Below are 25586 nucleotides of genomic sequence, written 5' to 3'. Positions count from 1 at the left end.
TTATTATTATCTGACATTTGTTTTATTCACCATTAGAAAAGATTTGAAAAAACGAATTCCATTTTAATAGTGAGAACACAGTGGAGCTAATCATGGAATATTAATGTTTTGCTATTTGGGAATTACTAAGGGGGAAATTTGCAGGAAATTTTAAGGCAAGAATATTGCAAGTTAGTTGCCAAAAATATATGCTTATAGCCATAGCAAAATGAAGATTCAGCATGCTTGTCTTTGCTCCCAAATACTTAAAATGCAACCTTATTAAACTACAATGTTTTTAAAATTAATGCTTGTGCTTACATAAAATTCAGTGATTTAAGTACATGATACTCACTTGGTCACATCTTCTGCTATTACTGTTCGGCTTCCCAAGAATTTCATTCAATCAGCAAGTTTAGTTCACACAAATGTTAAGGCACATAGTCATGAAACGAGCTAATTTTAATTCTGAAGTGTGTTAGGAACGTAACCTGCTCCCCTATGCCCCAAACACATATACATACCTGCTTATTCATACCTGTTTGCTAAAAACTCATGTGTACCTCTTTACTGTTAAATATAATTTGGGAAATAAATGATGTAAAATGTAAATCATAATTATAATTCCTTCTAAAGAAATTAGTATTTTTCTCTAGTTTACTTTAAGCCACAATCCTTAATTCAATGATCCCAGAATTCTTTATAAAACCATCCTTGGTATATGAATATCTTATTTAGACCCAAAAATATCTGTGGTTATGATGAATTTATGATGATGAAAAAAGACACCAACTTTTATAGGGGCTGATGAAAAAAGACACAAAGTTTTATAGAGATCCCTGAATACAGGAGAGCTAACTAGGCACAAGGATTAAACTTTCTATGACTTGCTGTAGAACGTGTGCCTTGCTAAGTAGGGATTAGCTTCTGAATAAAACGTGAAAACTGGGATCACTCACTCATTCTATTCAGAGAACAAGTGAGATGTATTGTCAGTTTAAAAAGATGAAACAAACATGGGAAGTCAGGCACTAATATTAGTTGGCAAAATTTACAAAGGTTTTAATTACATACCTATTTAAAGAAAGAAAACCTAGGCAAAACAGACACATATTAAAAACAACAATTTCAAATTTCTTCCAAGTTTGCTTTTAGATGAAGGTTTAAAAAGCAGATCAACTCTAGATTTCGTACAGTCCAACTTGCTGTGAAATACTGAAACTAACTTTCCTTTAAGAAATGTAAGGAGGCACACTTTCTAGTGGCTGATACCCTCTTCCAAACCAAAAGTAGTAAGAAGGTAAGGGTAGGAACAGCAAAGTTGTTGTGTAACATTTTCTTATTTCTATAATTTTACTTATACTGGATACTTTTAAAAAATAAATTCATGTTTTAACTAAGACTGTTAACTAAGTACAAAACTATTGTTGTTGTATTTGCAGATACAGAATCCTACAAATATGTGCAACAAGTCCATGAAGCACTTCTACCGTCCATACTGATATTTCAGTATTTAATATATACAAAATGTTTCTATTGAACAGAACCAAGGTATTCACAATAAGCTGCAGAAAAACCCATGCAGTTAACGAAGAATGAAATTTATAAATTAAAAACATTGTCATCTATACATAATGTACAATCATGCATTTAAAAATCAATACTATACGTCTCATAGGAATAAATTTTCACAGTCAACTGCTGCTGCACGAATATTTGCTAATGCAAATGAATAAAATCTTAGTAAATTCTGTATTAATATTTTAACCCCCAGAAGTTGCAACTTTTCTCATTTTTCTTGAAAGCTGTCCAAAGTTGACATATGCAGGAAAAGTTTCAATTCTTTCGTATTTCATTTGAGGTTTTTAACCAAAAACAAACTTCCTAAACCTCAGGCCCAACAAACATGAATTAAACAAACAAACGAAAGTATAAATACCTTTATCAGTTCAGCAAAAACTCAAAGAAAAATATTCAATTTTACTTATTTTAACATGTTTCACCAGAATATGCACAGGTTTAAGAAAGTATGAAATAAACTGTATAGTTCTATTATTTTGCTTTCACATCTCAGATCATTAAGTTTCCTGAAAAACCACACGTAGCAGCCAAGAAAATACATTACATGAAAAAAAAGATCTTACATAATGAACTTACAAAATTGAACTTACACAATAAGCCACTGTCCTTCAGGGTTTGAAATGTTATCAACTTTGCAAACAGTCTCTTCTTTGAAATTGTGCTATTATTTCAGAACTTGTTTCCTCAATCAAGAAATCCAGTGATGTTTAAAAAAAATCTTCAATTTTATCTTAAAATACTAAATAGAATTTTCATGGGATGGTGATCTCCAACGTGACTGTAGATTTTTTATTATACAGTTTGCCATACTACTTAGTTTCTCATGCATTTCGAATAGCTGGCTTCCTGAATAATTATGAAGATCTTCTGAATCCAGCTGAAGAGCAAGAGCACTAATCTGTGCCACAAGATTTTTGGATAATGGAGTTTCTAACGGAACAGGATCAATTATATCTAAAAGAGAAAAAAAGCACAACTAAATCTATACCAGACAAAAACTAAATTATTTACATGATCTTTTAAGTTAGTCCAAGTGACTAGGTTTCAAATTGAAAGCGCAGGCTTAGGTACCTCACTCTTCATGAGGACAAGTGGACAAAAAAAAATCTACCATAGCTGCTGCTTATTATCATTCTTATTATTATTATGAGATAGAGCCTCATTCTATTGCCCAGGCTGGAGTGCAGTGGTGTAATCTTGGCTCACTGCAGCCTCTGCCTCCTGGGTTCAATCCATTCTCCCACCTCAGCCTCCCAAGTAGCTGTAATTACTGGCGTGCACCACCACGCTAATTTTTGTATTTTCAGGAGGGACGGGGTTTCATCATGTTGCTGAGGGTGGTCTCAAACTCCTGACCTCAAGCGAACCACCCACCTTGGCCTCCCAAAGTGCTGGGATTACAGGCATGAGCCACCATGCCCAGCCTACCACAGTTTATTATTCTGTGCTATTCTCAGAGATTATTCTGTGCTATTAAAGAAATTTAAAAATGGGTAGACTACTTCATTTATTAATATGACTAGAAGTATATAGTTTATATCCTTGAGACCTTGATGGAGAAGTTGACAAGAAAAACAAGTGGACACATTTGATGTCCATTCGTTTAGTTTTTCACATACTTCACATTAAACACAAAATAATTGTTGAAATAATAAGGCATGGTCAAATTAGATTAAAACTGAAAACAAAATATTTCAAGAAAGTCAGCTGATCTTCTAAATAAAATTATCCCACTTTGCTAAAATATACCTGAGGCAAGTCTTTCTTCATCAGGTGACAAAGATTTATTTTCTATTCCATTTACTGTTTTTTCAGAAATATCAAAAACTGGAATCTCTTCTAGTCCACGAGTCTTCACCTTGTTTACACAGTTGGAGCAGAAAAAAGGCAAAACAAAACCAAAAACAAAAACAAATTAAAATTTACTTTTAATAGGAGTAATAGTACAAACACTGGAAAACATATTGTATGAACCTATGTTCTACCTCCCATCACAATTAAGAACTAATACTGCTAAGAAAGTAGCTTCTAACTTCACAAAATACAGCATTACAAATTATTTCCTCAAAGAGAGGGTTAGAATTTAATAATATTTCATAATGGTTTTCTCAGGAAATATAGCCATGGCAGCTAAGAAAATTACATTCTATTTCCCAAGTTCAAGAATGTGGTATAAAAAAGTCTATACCAGAGACTTCCAAGCTTAAATAAAATACAGATTTTTTTTTTTTTAAAGAACACAATTTTCTGGCTGGGTGCAGTGGCTCACCCCTGTAATCCCAGCACTTTGGGAGGCCGAGGTGGGGAGATCACTTGAGGTCAGGAGTTCCAGACAGCCTGGCCAACATAGTGAAACCCCATCTCTACTAAAAACACAAAAATTAGGGTGCCTGTAATCCCAGCTACCCGGGAGGCTGAGGCAGGAGAATTGCTTGAGTCCAGGAGGTGGAAGCTGCAGTGGGCCGAGATCACGCCCCCATGCACTCTGGCCTGGGTGACAGAGTGACACTGTCTTTAAAAAAAAAAATGAAACAAAATAAAATACAATTTTCTTAAGTGTTTCTAGGACTTACGGACCACTGGTTGAGAAAATACTAAGTTCAGTAAGTTAACTTTCTGAAAATAGTAAGTTCAGTAACCATATGACTCAGCAATTCCACTTCCGGGTATATATACAAGAGAAATGAAATCATCTATCCATATAAAAACTTGTAGACACAGCAGCATTACTTGTAATAGCAAATGGTGGAAACAACCCAAATGTCTGTCAACTGGATAAACAAAATGTGGTATATACATATAATGGATATTATTCAACCTCAAAATGCAAACTTTGAGGATAAACCTTGAAAACATTATGCCAAGTGAAAGAAGCCAGTCACAAAAGATCACAAGTTGTACAACCCCACTTTTATGAAATACCTAGAATAGGCAAATCTATAGAGGAAAAGTAGGCATTGGCTGGGCAGTGGAAATGAGGAGTGATAGCTAATGGGTCAGTGTTTCTTCTTTGGGTGATGAAAAAAGACTCAAAATTAGATCATGGGGAATATTATTTAACTGAATATATTAAAAACTAATTGTACATATAGGGTAGGTGAATTTCACAAAATGTAAACTGTATCTTAGGAAAGCTGGTAAAAAAACCTAATTTTCATAGACTTTCCCAGGACCCATGGAAACTAAATAAGAAAATACTTTAGAAACTAAATCTGTGAGACAGAAAATTACTAGTAGTTTTGGTTCTCTGAGTAACCGGTTAACAAACGTTTAGAAGATCACAAGTAAGTTAATATAAAATCAAGGACCTTCAAGAATACAGCAGAAGTCTTCAGTGGCTGGCAAACCCCAGGTCTGAGAAATTCTGATTCAGAACACTGCTTACTCTATTTTTCATGTATTCAAAACTTCTGATACAGGTTGAGTATGCCTACTCCAAAAACGGAATGTTTTTTGGATGGAATGGAATCCAAATTTGAAGCTTTTTGAGCACTGACATGATGCCTAAATGCTCTAATGAGTGTTTTGGATTTCCAGATTAGGGATGCTCAACTGACAAGTAGCTGTATAATGCAAATATCCCAAAATTGAAATAAATCTGCTGAAGTCCGAAACATTTCTGGCCCTAAGCAATTCAGATAAGGAATACTCAAAGGAATACTCAATCTGTACTGCCAATGGATAGAGGGTCTCTGAATGGATTTCAGTAGTCTGAATCCTTCTGAAATTATACACAAAATATTCTGTATAGTTTTATAGCAGGGAAGAATCTTAGCTTTCATCACCATCTTGAAAAATGCCCAATGACCCAAAATGTTCAAGTGCACAATACTGACAAAAAGGAAAAGTAAGAAAAATAAGTCACAAATGTGATAGGCATCAAAATCAAAATACCGTGACCTACAAATTTGTGTGGTTTTGGTAGATTGAACATCTAGGTTATAGCAGTAGCAGCCATGGAATCAAATACCAAATGGTGGAAATGAAAGAGAGAAAGGGATGAACAGAACTCAAAGAGAAAACAATTTAAACATTTATCTGAGGTGCAATACATAAAGACAGTACAAAATAAATGAATCAATTTCCCTGTGCCATTATGAAGTGATCTTTTAACAAACTTCTGTAACTGTACTGCTACGTCATTTATTTATATACATCGTAGCTAACATCTAAGTTTTTACCTGCTGCTCATGATATATTCTGAGAGCCTTTTTTACATTGGACACTTTTGGAGAACGGATAGGAAGAGTTTTTATTTCAGATGCTGTAAGAGTACTCAAATCACCAATAGTTTTTATATTCTTAGCTCTAATGAGTTGTCCCAGGCCTCTTGCCCTACACAAAACAGAAACAGGAAATTATAATTATACAATTTTACTTATATGCTATTTGCAAGGGTTTATCCAGTTGAATTTCTCCATTTAAGCTCAATCATAACTGAGGTTTGCCCACAGTGAAGACAGGCACATGTATGTGTAATTTAAAATAAAATTCGAATCTGATGTGTGTGTCTGGTATAAGAAATAGTACTGGAAACTGAATGAGCCTATTGCGTACCTTGTGCTTTACATACATCTCTTTAATAGATAATTCTTAAGTATGCATAATCGCCTCCCCAACTTTAATCAGAAATGGACTTGGTATGTCTGACACACATTATTGAATCATTAAATTCCTCAGAGAATTTTAAGAATACTTCATCTCCTATTGGGGATTATGCCATGACAGGGCAGCCTGATTAACAGAGAAACTATCTCAAGGCATCACAAACTACCTAAAACAATTCTTTTAATCAAGATAGAGTGAACGATCTACACGCAGGCATTTAAGTTTCCAAGACTTAAAACATCAAGGAAATAAACTTCTAATTAGAAACAAAACAAAACACCTGATCAACAGGTTTTATGTATGTGAGTCTCATGCTTCTTACACATGATGACTTAACAGCTATGTAGTTTTGGTGGTAATCTTTGTAAACTACATCCTATAAAGTAGAAATGATATTCATATATTCCTCATAAGGTTTATATTTGGATTAAACAAGATAATGGATATAAGGGTTCAATGCAGCACCTGAAATATTACGCATACATCTTACTATATTAAGATAAATGTTTCTCATATTGCCTTATCTGGCCTACCTTCTCAGTTGTATTTTTATTTCAAAAATAAAATGTGTATGAGAGGAATACATGCCAATCAATTCTAAACATGAGAACCAAGCATTCAAACAGTCTTGTTAAATAAAGTGGCATCTTGGAATATAACCAAGAAGCCTAAATAACCACACTTACCACATGTTTGATGTAATCTGAGGTAAAATGATGTCAACTGGTGCCACACAGTTCACCAAAGCTGGGTAAACACTTTCTGTTGGGCATGGTATGGACTCTTTGGCCATTTCTGAAATCTTAGAATAAATTTCAGAAGCTGTTACACAGAGGTCAACTGACTGAACATGAAAATATAAAGTGACATGAAAACTAAAGCACTTCTTACTAAACACTTCTTTGAGCTCTTAAATTTAGGGCTACGTGATCCTGGGGACAGAAATCCTTTGGCTGAAGTGGTATTATGCTAGATAGAAGAAAGGAGAGAAAAAAACACTCAGAACCCTAGATGACTATAATTTTACAATTTTTACAACTTAGACTGCAATCATGTCTTTAAAATTTCAAAAAACATAAAAAGAGTAATCTACTACCTAATCAATTACTTGCTGGATCATTACTGCCTCTTACCACCTCTTCTCTTCCTTTCTGCTTACCGTGTAGCAGACAAAAGAATGTATTTCAAACCAAGGAAGAAGTTTTTCAAACATGTAGTTTATTTTATGATACATTATGCACATGTAATTCTATGTCTGTATACGTATATGTACATTTTAAAGCCTATAGCTTACCTTAGATTGTGTAGTAGGAGAAGTTTTCACACTTTTTCCTATAGGAGAACTATTTGAAGAATGGGACCTAACAATAGAGCATCGTCTATCAATGTCATCTGCCAATCCTGCTTGGTATATTGGATCTGCAAAGGAGACACGGCGAACCTGAAAACACAGGTCAGGATTTTACTTAACAAAATTAAAGTTTTTTAAAAATTACACCATACATTTTCATTATGAGATTACCCAAAAATAGAACGTGTGTTCAGAAAAAAGTCAGCTGCACAGTTCGTAGCAACTGCCTTCACAGATCATATTAACTCAATACCTCAATTCATTCTAATTTTCTGTATGTTAAACTGTCTCTGCATAATACCAAAGACTGTGAAAAAGGTATAGTAGCAAAAACTGAACAAAGCCACATGTGGCAGTTAGAAGTGTATGATCTAGATTCTAGTAAGTTTATGGGATTACCAGATGAGAAAGAAAACTGATGTAAAAACAGAAATAGGCCTGGTGCGGTGGCTCATGCCTGTAATCCCAGCACTTCGGGAGGCCGAGGGAAGCAGATCACCAGGTCAGGAGTCCAATATCAGCCTGACCAACATGGTGAAACCTTATCTCTACTAAAAATACAAAAATTAGCCGGGCTTAGTGGCGCATGCCTGTAATCCCAGCTACTCAAGAGGCTGAGGCAGGAGAGTCCCTTGAATGTGGGAGGCGAAGGCTGCAGTGAGCCGAGATCGTGCCGCTGCACTACAGCCTGGGCGATAGAGTGAGACTCCATGTCAAAAAACAAGCAAGCAAGCAACAAAACAAAACAAAAAACTTAATCTCTAGATTCTCAGCAGAAGAATTTTCAGTGGATCTTGCAAAGTTTATATACCATATGAATAACAGGAACAGGGATTTTGAAGAAACTTTTTTTTTTTTGAGACAGAGTCTTGCTCTGTCGCCAGGCTGGAGCGCAGTGGCACAATCTCAGCTCACTGCAACCTCTGTGTCCTGCGTTGAAGCGATTCTCCTGCCTCAGCCTCTCAAGTAGCTGGAACTACAGCTGTGTGCCACCACGCCCAACTAATTTTTGTCTTTTTAGTAGGGACAAGGTTTCTCCATGTTGGTCAGGCTGGTCTTGAACTCCCAACCCTCAGGTGATCCACCCGCCCTGGCCTCCAAAATCCCACGCCTGGGATTACAGGTGTGAGCCACCTAGCCTGGCAGAAGGAACATTTTCAAAGTATGTTCGTTGAAGGCAAAAAGCCAGGTGTCATGTGTATATATGCACGCTTGTATATATAAAATGTATTCTACAATCAATAGTAGGTTCAAGTTCAAAATTAAGGAATGCCAACATCATACCTTTACAGTACATCTATTTTGTTAAGTAGAAGACAAGTTGAGTTATGTAAATACATTTAACTTTTCCTACTTTTTAATTAATTCATTCAACAAACTATGTGAAAGGCACAGGGCCTGAAGCTAAAGCAGATATATATATTATAATCCAACTTTTCTAAAGTAAAAGATCTATAATTTAGCTGAGGAAATGGGGATATAAATAACTATAAATAAGATCATATCTACAAGTTGATGAAGGCACATGAGATTTAATTAGATATGGTCTGGAACACATATGTAAAATGTAAAACAGCATAATGTTTCAACACACAACAACTGTTAAATCTGCTTTATCAATGGCAGTGTTGCCTATATTCCTAAATCTGTTTCCTCATATTATGGTATTGGGAGCCGAAAAGATGTTAGGAGCCTTATCAATTTTGCCAAAAGTGAACAATGTGCAAAGCTGCATAAAGATCTTTAGTGTTGTAAAATGAAAGATTTATCTAAAAAGTTTCAGTCTCCTTTTTTCAAAACCTTTTCTTCTACCTATCTTTTCCCTAGCAACCATTATGGTAAATAATCAAATGAGTGGCCATATAATAATATTTTGTCATTCACCAGAGGTCACTGTATGGCCAAAATATCCCAACCAAATACTGGGTTCCTTAATATTCAGCCTCATTCTCCTTACCTTGTTAACAGGGGATGAGATTTCCTCTTCTTGGGATCTTTTTAGTCCTCTCTTTAAAATGCTCGTAGATGGAGAAGCCAAAGGAGACCAGACACAGCGTGTCTGCATGCCACTAGGACTGTCATTTGCTGACAGAAGTGAAGGATCAAGTTCCCTTAGTTTTTGAGGAGATGCATTATTGTCTTCTGTTATTAGTTCAGAGATAGCTGTTCCAGATGTCAGAGACTGTGATGGTTCCTCCACTTTCTCTGAAGTATGGTGATCTTCCTGTAAAATATCACTTTCCATTACCATGTGATTGCTATCTAATTTTTCTTCAGATTTACTACATTCAGTATTTGTTTCAGTTTTATTAGCGTCAGTGAGTCCTTCTTCGGTGCTCATTTCAACTGTGTCACGAACCAAGTTTTCCACTTCTGCAGTCAACATTTTTGTCTCAGCTTCATCAGGCTTTGGGGTTTTGGTATTTATGCCCTCATTCTCTGTTTCACCATCATGACCAGTTTCAGCCTTCACCTCGCCAATCATCATTTCTTCATCATTTTTCATTTCTGTATTTGTTTCTTCAGATGAGTGTGGATCAGACATATCATTTAGTTCCCCAGCTGCTGTTTGATCAGAAATCTCAGTTTGAGCATTCAATTTTACAGGTGTAGTATTATCAGAAAGACTAATATCTGAATTAAATTCCTCAGTTGCTACTTCTTTAGCATTCGGTTTAGCCGTGTCTGCTTCAGAGTCATCATTTCTTTTATTTTCTATTGCTGCTTCTTCAGAAATACCAGTTTTGGTTGTCTCTTGTTCACGGAAGCTAGCTTCATTTCCTACATCCAATTCCATAGTTTCTACTTTCTCTAGATTGGATTCTGTTACTTTACATGCATTTCCTTCAACAGTAACATTCTCGAGACTCATTTCCATTTTGGGGGTTTCTTCTGGTTTTTCTTTTGTCTCCAAAGATTCCTGTGAAACATTTTTCGAGTCACCTAAACACAGGCCAACAGTTTTAAAATTTTCATTAGGTGACTCTTGGCTTTCAAGAGACATTGCTTCACTAGAATCCATATCACAAGTTTCCTCTCCAAAGTTTACTATTCCAGAAGGAAGAGATTCTTGCATAATCTTTTCTTTTGATTTGGTTTCAGAAATAATTAATGAATCATTAATAGTATCATTATCCTCTTTGAGACCCAAATGAAAATTCACACTATGATGTTCATCTAAAAATTGTCCTTCAGAATATGGATTAGCTTGAGAAGTTTCTGATGTGCTTACAGGTGCTTGCGCATCTGCCTCTTTTGTTTCACTAACCTCTACATCATTATTTTCTGTATTCTTTAACCCAACGAGTGACTTTTCCTGAGGCTGTGATTTTTCCCCACAGCAATCACAACCTTTAGATCTCCTCACTCTCCTACTTCTCTTGTGTTGGCATTCAAGTGTTTGAAATGTTTTTTCTGAAAGTGAAGAAACATCTGATATCCCAATTTTTGAGGATTCTCCCAAACTACAATTATCAAAAGAGTCTCGCTTATGTAATCTCTTAATGGCATTTCTAGTCCTTAGATTTGATTCTGGCACAGGTAGACTTGTAAAGGAATGTTCAGCATATTTGCTAGTTTCATTTTTTTCCTCACATGGATTTGGTAAATCATCAGGAACTTGCAATAAATCTGAAGTTACTGTAGAATCCTGACATATTACAGTACTACTTTCATCTTGTTTTTCACAAATCTGAGGTTTTATGTTTATGTCTTCTTGGGAACTTGCTTTACCATCATGTGACTGATTTTCAGCTTTTATACATTCCTGTTTCACCACTTTCTCTTCTTGATCTTGAATGTCAACACTTTCATTGCTTTTGTTTTTCCATTTTCCAGATCTCTTCTTCCTAGAACCTTCTTCTTTTGCCTCCGAACTATCAGATTCTGAGTTTTCAATGCTGGAAAGCAAACCCTGAGAAGCTCTTCTTGTTTGATACCGTGTTCGGCCTCTGACTAGTTTCTCAGAGGACTTATCTATATCCTGACTACCATCCCCCTCAGACTTAATGTTATCAGGGTCTGGCTTTTTTTTGTTTTGTTCAGTTTCTGCATTAGCACTGGTTTCCCCAAGAGTCTTCTCATGTAAATTATTTCCTTTCTCAATTAAATTCTCCGGTACAGTTTGTTCAGAAATCAGTTTTTGTTTAGATAAAACATCATCTTTTATATGCAACGGACTCTTCTGAAGCGGTTTTTCTTCTTCCTTACGTCGTTCCTTTTTTTGATGATTATTTTCTTTATCTTGGCTTTCAGTGGTAGACTCTATTACTTCTGAACGTCGCCTTGACGACCGTCTAAGGGTTTTCTGATTTGGAGTTATCAGAACCAGACTATCCTCATTTACCAATTGATCTGTTGATAATACTACTGGGGGTGTATTTTCTTTGGATTCCAAATTAATTTCTACATTTCTCTCCTCAACAGTATTAGTTTCCAATAATACAGCATTTTCCATTGTTGCTGCTTTAAGCTTTGTATTGTCATGCTCCATTACAGATTCAGAAAGATGAACCTGATTATCTGACACACATTCTGTTTGATTAAGCAAACCAGATGGGTTATTTTCTAAGACTACCATGCCTTCAATAGATTCCTCAGTATTTTTCTCCTGCTCAGATTTTATTAAGGGCTTAGACCTTTTATTCCCTGTTTGTTCAGCTTTACCAGCTCTCCGGCTTGATCTCTTAGTTCCATTCACTATTTTTTCAGAATCAGATTTTGAAAAAGTCCCTTCTCTTTGCTTTGCTTTTGGTAGAAAATCTGTTTTAATCATGGTTTCCTGGTTATTTTTCACTGTAACAGTTGATGAAATATTATTCAAGGGGGATGGACTAAAAGGTCTATTTTCTGAACCATCAAACTTCTCCAAAGTAATAAAGGTTTGCCTCCGACTTGTAGGGCATGGGGGAGTTCCAGAAACAGTGGCATTAGAAACTGAACTACTGCTGACAACGAAGGAATTTTCTGTACTAGATGCACATTCAGTTGATGTTTTCTTTGATGAAATTAAAGCTTTTTTTCTGTCATCATTATTACTGTTCGACATTTCTGGACTGGTTTTGTCAAGAGAACCACACTCATTATTTGAAAGGGAGGCCTTTTCAAGATGTTCATCCATACCACGGTCTTCCGTGACATCTTGAGGAATGACAATGTCACTGTCCATTTGCTCCTCCTGCACAGAAATACATATATATACACACACACACAGATTAATAGCTGGCAAACGAGTTTGACTTTCTGGGAAAACTTTAGTGTAAAACTTCAGTAACCCAAAGATAGTCACTGACATAATATATGGCAACTATTCCAAAGTTAGTGGTAGATACCTAATAGTTTGTGTTCCTAATAGTAAACATTCAAGAAAAGCCAAGTACATTTATTTTACACACACACACACACACACACACGCACGCACACTGAATAGTGTCTGCTGATATTCTGCTAGTATCTGAATGGGAGTTAACAGGAAATCATACAATAAATCTACAATAAATCTTAAAATTAATAAATGGAAGACCTACAGACATTTCAGCAGTTTAATAGACTGTATAATAGAAGGGTGATTCTAAAAAGCCCAAAATATGAAATGCCAAACATACCGTAATCATCATCTTAGAATCTTCCTTTGGTTTTCTGGTTAAAGTAGGAATTTCCCTGAAATAAACATAAGAATATTGCTTTTATAATTATTTGACAATGAATAAAACAGATATAAAAGTTTGATGGCTTCTGTACTTACATAGACTCTTCCTGACTATACTGAGTAAATAAGGTATCCTGGGAAACATCCAGATTATTATACATGGCAGGAATATCACACCTGAAAAAAACTGTATATAAGTAACTTCAAAAACCGGATGATATCCTGACAATTAGCAATTAAACTTATGGCCAGGGACGGTGGCTCACGCCTGTAATCCCAGCACTTTGGAAGGTTGAGGTGGGCGGGCTGCTTGAGCTCAGGAGTTCAAGACCAGCATGGGCAACATGGCGAAATCCTCTCTCTACAAAAAATAAAAAATTAGCTGGGTATGATGGCATGCATCTGTAGTCCCAGCTACTTGGGAGGTTGATGTGGAAGGATCACTTGAGCCTGGGAGGCAGAGACTGCAGTGAGCAGAGATCATGCCACTGTACTCCAGCCTGGGTAACAGAGAGAGACTCTGTCTCAAAAAAAAAAAATAAAACAAAACATCAAAAGAAACTTACAATTCTACTAAATTGTTATAAAATCATAACCTAAAGGTGTATTTCCCAGATATTCCATCAAACTGTCTTCCCCTCCCAATCTACCTCAGAGAAGAAATTCAATTTATAAATATTTGGTACATTACTAGGTTAGCTTTATACATTATGAAATGCATTTATGTACAGTATAACTTTTGGCATTAAAATTCAGTACATGTGGCTGGATGTGGTGTCTCACGCCTGTAATCCCAGAACTTTTGGAGGCCGAGGCGGGCGGATCACAAGTTCAGGAGATCGAGACCATCCTGGCTAACATGGTAAAACCCCGTCTCTACTAAAAATACAAAAAAATTAGCCGGGCATGGTAGCACGCGCCTGTGGTCCCAGCTACTCGGGAGGCTGAGGCAGGAGAATGGCGTGAACCCAGGAGGCAAAGCTCACAGTGAGCCGAGATCGCACCACCGCACTCCAGTCTGGGCGACAGAGCAAAATTCCATCTCCAAAAATAATTAGTACACGTATTTTAGTTCTAAACACAAAGTTATAGTTTTCTTGCATGAAATCTAAGCTTGAATATCAAATACCCAACTCAAGATAAAAGGCCTACAAACCGCTTTGTTTTGAGAACTTCTTTTTGATGCTCAGTTAAAATTCTTTCCTTTGCATCTTTTCCTTGTGGAGGTATAAACACAAAGTCAGTAGACTTTTCCTCTTCCAAAAGAATTTCATTCTTTACTTTTAAAGATGAAGATTCAAGTTTCAGCTGCAGATTTGAAAAAATAAGCAAATGTACATTTTAGTTTCCAAATTATTTTCCAATATTTCTATCACTCTCTTCTAATAATGACACCATTTTTCAATAGTAATTACGAAGTTCATGATACTCATGATCAATAACAAATTAGTACAATGTTCCCCACTTTCTTTCTGCATCTAATAAGTACTGACAAAGTAGAAAATATTAAATCTCTTTACAAAGTAGGCAAGTCTGTGCTTAACTACAAAGTATGGACAAAACCGTTTGTCAGGCCAACACATGGAAATGAACTGATTTGGAGGGAGGAGAGTATATTTGCAGCTCTCAAGTTGAGGCAGGACTTAGTCAAGTAAAAGTCACCAATACAATATGCCCTACATACAATTAACTTTGGTACTACAATGTTATCTTAATAAATGTTCATTGGAACCATTGCTTTAATTCTACTTATAGCTGCTACAAGAATGTGGCAGAGGTATTCTTAAAAAATAACACTTTTCTTTCATTTCACCAGGGCTATGGTCTCAAGACTCTAGAATAACCTTTACTGGAGGCCATGGAAGAGAGAACTGTTGTCTAAACGTCAGTTAACTGGCAACCAGCATGATACTTAGTTCAGATTTGAGCTTAACATAGGTGTCTTATCTAGGCATTATTTATTTCTAATCAAAATATTAAGTTCTGAAATAACAATTCTAAACAAAAGTTCTAAAATATTTTCCTCTTGTGCTACCTATGTTATTCATAACTGTCTCATTCCATCTCGAGGGGGCTGCTGCCTAGAATAACTACATGTAACAGTTACATAGAAACTTATCTTTCCTAACCAGGAATCATCACCCAAGGCTTCCAGGTTACCATGCTATCCTGGTATTGCTAAGCATTACACAGAAACTTATCTTTCCTAACCAGGAATCATCACCTAAGGCTTCTAGGTTACCATGCTATCCTGGCAGTCTTTCTAGACCAAATGCTCTCAATTCCCCTGCAATCCCAACCTTTATTTAGTCTTTTACAGTTTTTCAATTCAATTTTCAAAGTTGTATGTAAGTTACTATATACTTTATCTTTAAAAATTTGATTAAATATACTTTCGAAAACATACTTTGGCTGCTGGTTTCGTATTTTCTTTTTTATTCTTTGTTTGTGCCAAAAATGAATCTCTTTTTCCATTTGATTTTCTCTCCATGCCACTTATCTTCACATTTAATTGTGAATTTTCTGTCTGTTTTAATAAAAACGAAACAATTTCATTAAATACAACAGTAATATTTTGCTTTTCCTTTTCACGTTTTAAAAATTCCTGCCCAATAAATAGTAACTGGAAATAATGTCAAAATTTTTCTAATTATTCAATCCTATAAAAATCGAAGAAAGGAAAGTCACTGTCTAATTCAATAATCGCAAATGGCTTTGGTGTCTCTTTTATACTAGCTGTTTAATACCAATCAATTTTATGAATTCTGAAAATGAGACATATCACATAAATACATAAAGTGAATTAAATTACTAGATTCAAACACTCTAGCCGTAACTGAAAATATTTCTAAGAGAATATTCAAAGCCATAGAACTTTAAACATTAAACAACTGAGGGTTAATAAAGCATGTATGATAGAGCATATTTCCCCTCAACAGAATTTTACAGACGAAATACCACTGAACTCTTTAACAAGTCTAAATTGTTAGTTATCTGGCAGAAAATTTTTACTTCAGCCAAAACCAAATGCGATACTTAGTTGGCTATTAACAGTCTTTTTTCACTGAAAGATTCTAAACAAAAACTACCTATACCCTAGCTGCTCCTGAACAGATAATAAGTTTTCTAAGAACACTCCAGCTCACAACTCTATAGTACTAGTGCCTTTAACTCCTAGATCTTCAGGCAGTAATAAAATATTATTAGCCAAAGAAACTTTGCTCCTAATGCAATGTGACAGCAAAGATGTGTTTTTCTGATAGAAGAAATGAGAAAATCAATTTTTAAAAAATGAGAAAATGAACAGCAGCTCTGGCTTAGACATGACTTAGTAACCATTATTTCCAGTTTTTCCAAAGCAACAATTACGTATTTTACGCTTTGTGAACAGCACAGATGAGGTACCTGAGTTCAAAACAAATGATTAATGACAAGAATTAGAGATTATTTACATAAGAATCTCTAGTGAAAATCACAAAAGTAATTTTAGGCCACACAACTGACAAAATGCAAAAAGCCTATGTTACAACCTCTTTTCTGTTCAGGTTCTACTTATTTATAACTTTCAACAAATAACTTCAATGTTCAAAAACAAATGAACAATAAAACCCCCCAACTTACTCCATCAGAATATGGTCCACTGGATTCCTCCATGATTTCAACAGTTTCCAAACCAGGCAACAGGAGCAGAAACTTTTGTTTGGCCTGCGTTAGTACTGGTCTTTAAAAAAGTACATAAAATACACACCTTAAGTCAAGTAGTACTGGTGAACACTGATGACCTGTTAATAACAGCACTTTAATTTTTAGAGCAGCAAAATACATCTTTATTTTTAAATAAAGACTTCCTTACTATGCATATATAAAACTGGGAGAAACTAGGCAATTTTTGTATTTTTCCTTGTAGTTTTCTGAATTTCCAAATTTTTATCATGGAAAATTCCAATAAGAAGTAGAATATTATATAAAGTATTCATGTCTAGCTTTAATAATTGTCCAGGCTGGGCATGGTAGCTCACGCCTATAATCCCAGCACTTTGGGAGGCTGAGGCGGGCGTATCATGAGGTCAGGAAACCGAGACCATCCTGGCTAACACAGTGAAACCTTGTCTCTACTAAAAATACAAAAAATGAGTCAGGCATGGTGGCACACATCTGTAGTCCCAGCTACCCGGGAGGCTGAGGCAGGAGAATCACCTGAACCCGGGAGGCGGAGATTGCAGTGAGCCGAGATCGTGCCACTGCACTCCAGCTTGGGCAACAGAGTGAGACTCTATCTCAAAAAAAAAAAAAAAAAAAAAAAAGTTGTCCATTTCCTGTCCTCCTTTGTCTCTTTTATTAAGGATAATTTAAACTGCTTTTCTTGGTTCCTGAAATCAAGGTTATTCTAAGCACCTACGAGAAGGTAAAATAATGTTTAATAACTATTGTGTATTCCAAATATAATATTTCAACTAAGGAATCCTCTGCAACAATACCCCATAAGAAAAGATTATTTTAAACCAAAGTATCAATCTACATGATCACAACAGAATAGTTAGTTGTATGTAAGTTTTGTTGTTAGCATACTTTAACTCTTCAGGATAAACCAACAGCGTCACTTTAGCAAATGTGGCATTCCAGAACTGAGCACTCTGTTTTCGAATCTGTTTATTCTTGTGCAGAAATATTATGCATAATAGTGGGGAGAGTTGTTCAAGAAGTTCACTGTCGTAAGTTCCGGTGTAGCTGAATTGTAGGCAAGCAATAATTTCTCCCAGTAGCTTTTCTAACTAGGAAAAAGGAAAAAATAAAAGCAAAAAATATACTAAACATTAACTCACAGAATATGTGTTGCTATTTCAATTTTTAAAATTAAGATAATTTTAAACTAACCCCCATTGTTGCCTTAAATATATATCCCTCTTTATAACTCGACAAATTATCAGGTGAATTTACTTTGGTTATTAATATTACAGTTCAATTTTGAACTTATTTTCTACTAACAAAAGAAATTATGTTTTTGTAATAATTATAACAAGACAAATAGTTGCCTACATATGTTCACCTAGAAAACTCTGGGTCCAATCGCCATCATATATAAAGGGATAAGCTAAGAGTTGGTTAACTAGGCTGGGCTCAGTGGTTCACGCCTGTAATCCCAGCACTTTGGGAGGCCAAAGCAGGCAGATTGCTTAAGCTCAGGAGTTTGAGACCAGCCTGGACAACATGGCAAAACCCTGCCTCTACAAAAAATACAAAAATTAGCCAGAAGCGGTGGTGTGTGCCTGTAGTCCTAGCTACTTGGTAGGCTATGGTGGGAGAATCACCTTGAGCCCAGGAGGGCAGGGGTGTGGTAAGCCGTGATCATGACACTGTACTCCCACCTGGGTGGGATTTTGTCTCCAAAAAAAGAAAAAACAAAACAAAACAAAACCAACCTGTAAATGTGTTCATATAGTGTTATTAAATGTCCATTAAAAATGATGAACAGGCAAAGCATGGTGGCTCACACCTATAATCTCAGCACTTTGGGAAGCCGAGGCAGGCAGATCACTTGAGGTCAGGAGTTCGAAACAAGCCTGCCCAAAATGGTGAAACCCTGTCTCTACTAAATATACAAAAAATTAGTTGGACTTGGTAGCATGTGCCTGTAGTCCCAGCTACTCAGGAGGCTGAGGTGGCAGAATCACTTGATCCCAAGAGGTAGAGGCTGCAGTGAGCCAGGATCCTGCCACTGCACTCCAGCTTGAGTGACAAGAGTGAAACTCTTGTCTCCAGGAAGAAAAAAAAAAAGAAAGAATAACCCCTTTAAAAATCAGCAGAATTATGTTTAAGAAAATTATCTAAACCCTATCATTTTCTCATCATGAAAGTATGGTTTATGGACAATTGTCTATTTTTACCTTGTTGTTCAGACAACTATATACTTTAGGAACTTCATCAAGCCTAGGAAGGAAAACACATAAAATAGAATACCATTTATATTTCTGCAAGTTAACACTGTACTATCTATCAAGCTAATCCTAAGAAAAAGGTAATAAAGACATAATAAATATAAATTGATGATATAAAAAGGTGTCCAAAGACTTTACAAGTAAAAAAAAACTCAAATGCTAAATATTAAGCATAAAACCATCCCATCTTTGAAAAATGAATCACAGAAAATATCTACAATAAGCCTCAAAGTAATAATCATATTAATTGCTTGTTTCTGTACATTTCTTTCAGGCATTATTTTTAATGTAATATAGACTTAAAGATTTGCAAAGAAAAGTTCATGGATTTGGGGGTTGTACTTTATAAAATCTGTTCCAAAAATGTTCTCTGTTAATTTATGAAAGATAAACTGTCCTACGATTGAACCACACAAGCTTGCTGTAAAGAATATTGATGAGGCCGGGCGCGGTGGCTCAAGCCTGTAATCCCAGCACTTTGGGAGGCCGAGACGGGCGGATCACGAGGTCAGGAGATCGAGACCATCCTGGCTAACACAGTGAAACCCCGTCTCTACTAAAAATACAAAAAAAACTTAGCCGGGCGTGGCGGCGGGCGCCTGTAGTCCCAGCTACTCGGGAGGCTGAGGCAGGAGAATGGCGTGAACCCGGGAGGCGGAGCTTGCAGTGAGCTGAGATCCGGCCACTGCACTCCAGCCTGGGTGACAGAGCGAGACTCCGTCTCAAAAAAAAAAAAAAAAGAATATTGATGAATCCTTTCAAAATGCTTGTACAAGTTTGTTACCGCGGCTTTTTTTTTTTTTCTTTCAGGTTTTAAGGCACTGCTTGCTTCGATTCAAATAAAGGGTGATGCAAAATTAATTCAATTTTTTGGAGAGCAATTCAGAAACATAAATGTGTATGCCCTTTGAACCAACATTTTTACTAATTTTCTACAGAAATAGCGGCAAATGTGGGCAATGATTTACGTATAATGTTCAACTGTTATGAGGGAAAATACTAGAAAAACATGTATGTCCACCAGTCAGAAATTGGGTAAAAAGTTAACAGAATTGGCCGGGCGCGGTGGCTCAAGCCTGTAATCCCAGCACTTTGGGAGGCCGAGGCGGGTGGATCACGAGGTCAGGAGATCGAGACCATCCTGGCTAACATGGTGAAACCCCGTCTACTAAAAATACAAAAAACTAGCCGGGCGTGGTGGCGGGCGCCTGTAGTCCCAGCTACTCGGAGGCTGAGGCGGGAGAATGGCGTGAACCCGGGAGGTGGAGCTTGCAGTGAGCCGAGATCGCGCCACCGCACTCCAGCCTGGGCGACAGAGCGAGACTCCGTCTCAAAAAAAAAAAAAAAAGTTAACAGAATCACGTGTAGACATTTTTTAAAATGAGATTTTCGTGTATATGGTACAGAGATAGCCATCCCTCAGTATCCGTAGGGGATTAGCTGGCTGTGGTGGCGGCTAATTCCAGGACCACCCTCCTGCCAGGATACCAAAATCCATGGATGCTCAACACCCTAATATAAAACAAGTTGTATTTGCATGTAACCTAAACACATCCTTCCAGGTTTTAAATCATCTCTAGATTCCTTATAATATCTAATACAATGTAAATAATTGTCATACTGTATTTATTTGCATTATTTTTCTTTTTAATTTTTCCAAATATTTTCGATCCAGGGTTGGTTGAATCCATGAATGCAGAACCCATGGATACAAACAGCCAACTGTATTAAGTGCATACCATATAATTAACTGCAAAACAGCATGTCAAGTAGGCTTTCCTATCTATCATGCATTTAATAGGTATGCTTGTTTACATAAACAATTCTGAAAAGATAAGCATTGTAAAGGAAAGGGAAAGGAAAGTAACAGGCAAAACAGAAAGACTTCCAATTTCTCTTTCATATTTCTATACTACTTGAACTCTCTTTTTAACAAAAGTATAGTTTATTACCCTCTCCACAAAATTGTCAAGACTACCATCTACAACACAGCTGATTAAAAAGTAAAAGTTGCGACCTATATTTAAATTGTATACATTTAATTCAAAGCTACTTAGCCCAAAATACTTACTTTGAGTTTTCATAAAATAATGCGAGAGGTCTTGTTAAAGTTGCAAATATTTTTCGGATCATAGAAGGCAAAGAAATATGTACAAGTACACTGGAAATAATGCTGGTGATTGAGTTGCCAATAGTGAAGAGGGTATCAGAATGTGCTTCCTTGAAGCTCAGAGTGTGGAAAGAATAGATCACTTTCACAATAAGTTTAAATAAAGAAGTCAATTTCCCTAGGGGCTCATTCTTCTTTTTGGACCAATCTGAAGGTCTCTGTGGTGCTAAAAACAAAAATTGAATTAAAAACTCAAGTAAATTGAAAATAGGGTCACTGTCCACTTTTACAATGTATAGCTCACATTTAAATGTTAGATACATCAGCTGGGCACGGTGGCTTCACGCCTGTAATCCTAGCACTTTGGGAGGCTGAGGGGGGCGGATCACAAGGTCAGGAGATAGAGACCATCCTAGCTAACACAGTGAAACCCCATCTCTACTAAAAATACAAAAAAAATTAGCCGGGCATGGTGGCGGGCGCCTACAGTCCCAGCTACTTGGGAGGCTGAGGCAGGAGAATGGCATGAACCCGGGAGGCGGAGCTTACAGTGAGCTGAGATCGCGCTACTGCACTCCAGCCTGGGCGACAGAGCGAGACTCCATCTCAAAAACAAAAACAAAGTTAGATACATCAAATACATGTCCGTTTGTTGACTAACACCCCAAACCAATCATAACATAATGTACCATTAATGGATAAGTATCACCAGAACATTATCTTTACAAATGAGAATGGGAGACGAAAACTACTTGGTGGATCATGAATATGAATTTCAGAAAAACAAGTCCATTTTTTCTTAGGAATTATAAAATGCATCTCAAACTTTTATTTTACATTTCATAAAATTTCAACAACTAATATGCAAGAAAGTACTAAATTACGTAAGATAGGTTCCAAATTTAAATTTTAAAAGTTAGTTTTAAAAACAAAAAATTTCCACCATGAACGACGGACCGTTTCCTTGCTCATCTATAGTACATTGATCCCTACAAATAACATTGAACAAATCAGAGATGCAAAGCTGAGAAAGAATGCAGTAAGTCTACTGCCTGTTTCCTAGATTTAAAGAAAAATATTTGTCCTAAAAGTACTGTCTTTTTTTTTTTTTTTTTTTTTTGAGACGGAGTCTCGCTCTGTCACCCAGGCTGGAGTGCAGTGGCAGGATCTCGGCTCACTGTAAGCTCCGCCTCCCAGGTTTACACCATTCTCCTGCCTCAGCCTCACCCGCCACCTCGCCCGGCTAGTTTTTTTGTATTTTTTAGTAGACGGGGTTTCACCGTGTTAGCCAGGATGGTCTCCATCTCCTGACCTCGTGATCCACCCGTCTAAAAGTACTGTCTTTCTTTTGTATCTTTAATCCCTCTGTAAACATCTACCTAGAAGAATAAACCCACATAGCTCTTGCCCAAAAAATATACCCATTCCAAAATTACTTGTTTCTCTCAAATCGTTCTTTTAAGGAACGAGATCTCAAATTTAACAGAAAATGAATGCTTCTAAATTAAAATTAATCTCATATGGTAACATGAAAAACAAATGTTGCTACTAAAAGGAAGTTGATCTTTCTCCTTGGAATCAATTTCTCAGACATTAATGTACATTGAAAAACTATATCCAGATATCCCCTGACAGAATGTTGAGGTGAGGTGACAGCCATATGTCAGGAGACTGGTTACATACAAGTGAATGATCAAGTTGTAAATACATCGAGGGTAACAAAAACCAGGTTTCTCACTATCAGAGACAGTAGAGACAAATACAGAAAGAGGAATAAATAGCATAATCCATGTTATATTAGACGGTAAATGAAAGTGTATCTAGAGAAACAAGTAATTGTGCCACAGTTAGTAGTAATTAACCTTGCAGTGGAAAACCTGGCAGATGCCATCCTCAAACAAACAGCAAGTGTTAACATCACCAGTAATGGGAAAATAATGAATTGAAAAAGAACTACAGCATTATTTCTGTGGCACTCCGGTAAAGAAATGAATGGACCCTGAATCTAATCTTAAAGAAATATGATAATCCCAGATTGAAAGACTCTAAGAAAGTAAAATTGCTTTTTTTTTTGAGATGGAGTGTAGCTCTGTTGCCTAGGCTGGAGTGCAGTGGCATGATCTCAGTTCACTGCAACCTCTGCTTCCTGGGTTCAGGAGATTCTCCTGCCTCAGACTCCCAAGTAGCTGAGACTACAGGTGCGCACCATGCCTCACTCATTTTTGTATTTTTATTAGAGACAGGTTGTCGCCCTGTTGACCAGGCTGGTCTAGAACTCCTGACCTCAGGTGATCCACCCACCTTGGCCTCTCAAAATGCTGGGATGACAGGCATGAGCCACTGCACCCGGCCTAAAGTTGCTTTTTGAAGGACACAAAAGACAAGACTGAGGAACTGTTACAGGTTGTCAACTTGCCTAAAACTATACCTTCAAACGGTTTGCGGCGGGGGGGAAGAATAAAATGTATATTCTGGGGAAGGGGGGAGCAGATAAGATAAATGCAATCAACCGTTAACTGAGAAACCTGAGTAAATGAATACGAAGTTTCCACGTAAACTCTTGCAATATTTCTCTAAATTTGAAATCATCACAGTGTAAGTCACCAAAAAAATCCCAAGGCGATCCTGATAATAACAATTTGCTTTCGGTTAGTCTTAATATTGTTTCCTCTTCTCAACTCCTTTTAAAAATCTCCCCATTACCCGAATTTTACAGCAAGAGGAACTCTGGCTCTGTTTTGCATGGACATGGAGTGGAAAAGACATTTGTAACTGTGGCCTTATAGTTCCTGAATTGGATATTCAGTTAAATCTAATTTCAGAAGTACCAACATAGGTAAAATTATGTCTCTATGAAAGTTTGGTGGCTTATAATTTCTGACATTATCTGTTATACAATCTTGGTATACTTATGGTTTTCAGAGATAAGCCTATTTTTGACACACTGAGGTAATCAGATTAGGTCCTGGTCAGCCCAAGAGGAGAGCTAAGATCAGTATGTCAAGAACATCTATAACCTATATTTCTACGGGACTCAGGCCGGGATGCTCTGACCTATAATATACTTCAGGAGCTTAAAATGTTACTCCATATTGCTACTTAGTAAAAATTCAAAAACCAAAAAAGATTCTAAGAATGTTTTAGAAAACTCATCAATGGCAGATCTTATTGGTAGATAATTTTATGTTCCTAATCTTTAAACAATAAGAAATAATCTATCTCAACATCAACTAACATTTTTCATTAATGACAGATTATCACTACCTATATGGTATGAACATATAAATGCAGGTGGATATATTTGACTTCATTCAATCAGTTAGCAGATTTTAAAAACTATTTGCTACAAAATAACTTAAAACTAACCAAGGCATATGGTTTTTAAAAAAAAAAATCACACAAAACTTGTTATGATCCCAATTGTCCAATTTTAATCATTTACCATTTTTCAGGTAAACAATGAATTAAATTTTTGTAACATTTCTGGAAAAAAATAACCAATTAACTGATCCCATTGTTTTCTTTAAAATTATAATGTCAATTCAATGATTACTTTAAATAAGGCTTGCAAATAAAAACATTTTAAGTTATGTCTAAGTTTCTTGTCCAGATAATCCTTCATACCAGATGGAATGAGTAAAACCATTTGTACCATTAGCCAATCTCTAATTAGAATAGTATTTATCTTTCTGTGTTGTAAAAAGGAGTAAAGACATTTTGTGTGTGATAGAGATAAGAGAATGATACACAGCATCTGAAAATTAAAAAGAAAAAAGAGAGTACATGTATGAAAGCTCCCAGCATAGTAACTAACATGGTTAAACATGATCAAAAGTTACTAAAATGAGGTGGCAAAGGTATTAGGACTTCCCCTGGCAAAGTTCAGTAGTGCTTATAAAATACTGGATAAACAAAGGTTAAAAAATACATACTTACATTTAACTTTGGGCTGATATTTAATATTATATGGTGAGAAGTCAATACAATCAACCATTACAGTAATAATATGAGTAATTCTATCCACGAGCAACAAATTCTAGACAAGAGAATATCACTGTTAGACACATTCAAGTACTGGGACAGTATTCAACAAGAGTAAGCAACATGAAAAAATGACTGTTACTCCCATATATTCTATGTAACATATGCCACAGCTTACAGTACATTTAGTGCAGCCACCCATGGCTTAACAGAGATCCATTCTGAAAAATGGGTCATTAGGCAATTTCATCTTGTGGGAAAACAGGGTACTCACACAAACCTAGATGATACAGCCTACTACACACCTATATAGTCTGTTGTTCCTAAGCTACAAACATGCTATAGGTGTGTAGTTACTATACCCAACAATCACTGTGAGACTCTGTCTCAAGG

At 36.2% G+C, this 25586-nt stretch overlaps 1 protein-coding gene across 2 annotated transcripts in view; it reads right to left on the bottom strand.

The window, feature by feature from the left end:
* Positions 1-25586, bottom strand: part of RIF1 (replication timing regulatory factor 1) — a 63501-nt gene continuing 37915 nt past the window's right edge. The window contains exons 21-36 of one of the 2 annotated variants that reach the window (XM_025405198.1): positions 25149-25248; positions 21174-21438; positions 19052-19094; positions 17736-17938; positions 16788-16887; positions 15574-15693; positions 14323-14474; positions 13263-13343; positions 13123-13177; positions 9477-12695; positions 7463-7609; positions 7060-7137; positions 6855-6970; positions 5742-5895; positions 3310-3418; positions 1479-2514 (exon numbers count right to left, since the gene is read on the bottom strand). In XM_025405198.1, the coding sequence (XP_025260983.1) occupies positions 2300-2514; positions 3310-3418; positions 5742-5895; positions 6855-6970; positions 7060-7137; positions 7463-7609; positions 9477-12695; positions 13123-13177; positions 13263-13343; positions 14323-14474; positions 15574-15693; positions 16788-16887; positions 17736-17938; positions 19052-19094; positions 21174-21438; positions 25149-25248 (5157 nt within the window). In that variant the 3' untranslated portion in view covers positions 1479-2299. Of the gene's footprint in view, positions 2515-3309; positions 3419-5741; positions 5896-6854; positions 6971-7059; positions 7138-7462; positions 7610-9476; positions 12696-13122; positions 13178-13262; positions 13344-14322; positions 14475-15573; positions 15694-16787; positions 16888-17735; positions 17939-19051; positions 19095-21173; positions 21439-25148; positions 25249-25586 lie in introns of both variants that reach the window. The other variant, XM_025405199.1, reaches the window with a different exon arrangement.

The sequence above is a fragment of the Theropithecus gelada genome, chromosome 12, assembly GCF_003255815.1.
Source record: "Theropithecus gelada isolate Dixy chromosome 12, Tgel_1.0, whole genome shotgun sequence".
NCBI classification, from domain to species: Eukaryota; Metazoa; Chordata; class Mammalia; order Primates; family Cercopithecidae; genus Theropithecus; species Theropithecus gelada.
The sequence above is the reverse complement of the archived record's forward strand: the minus strand, read 5'-3'. Positions and strand labels throughout refer to the sequence as shown.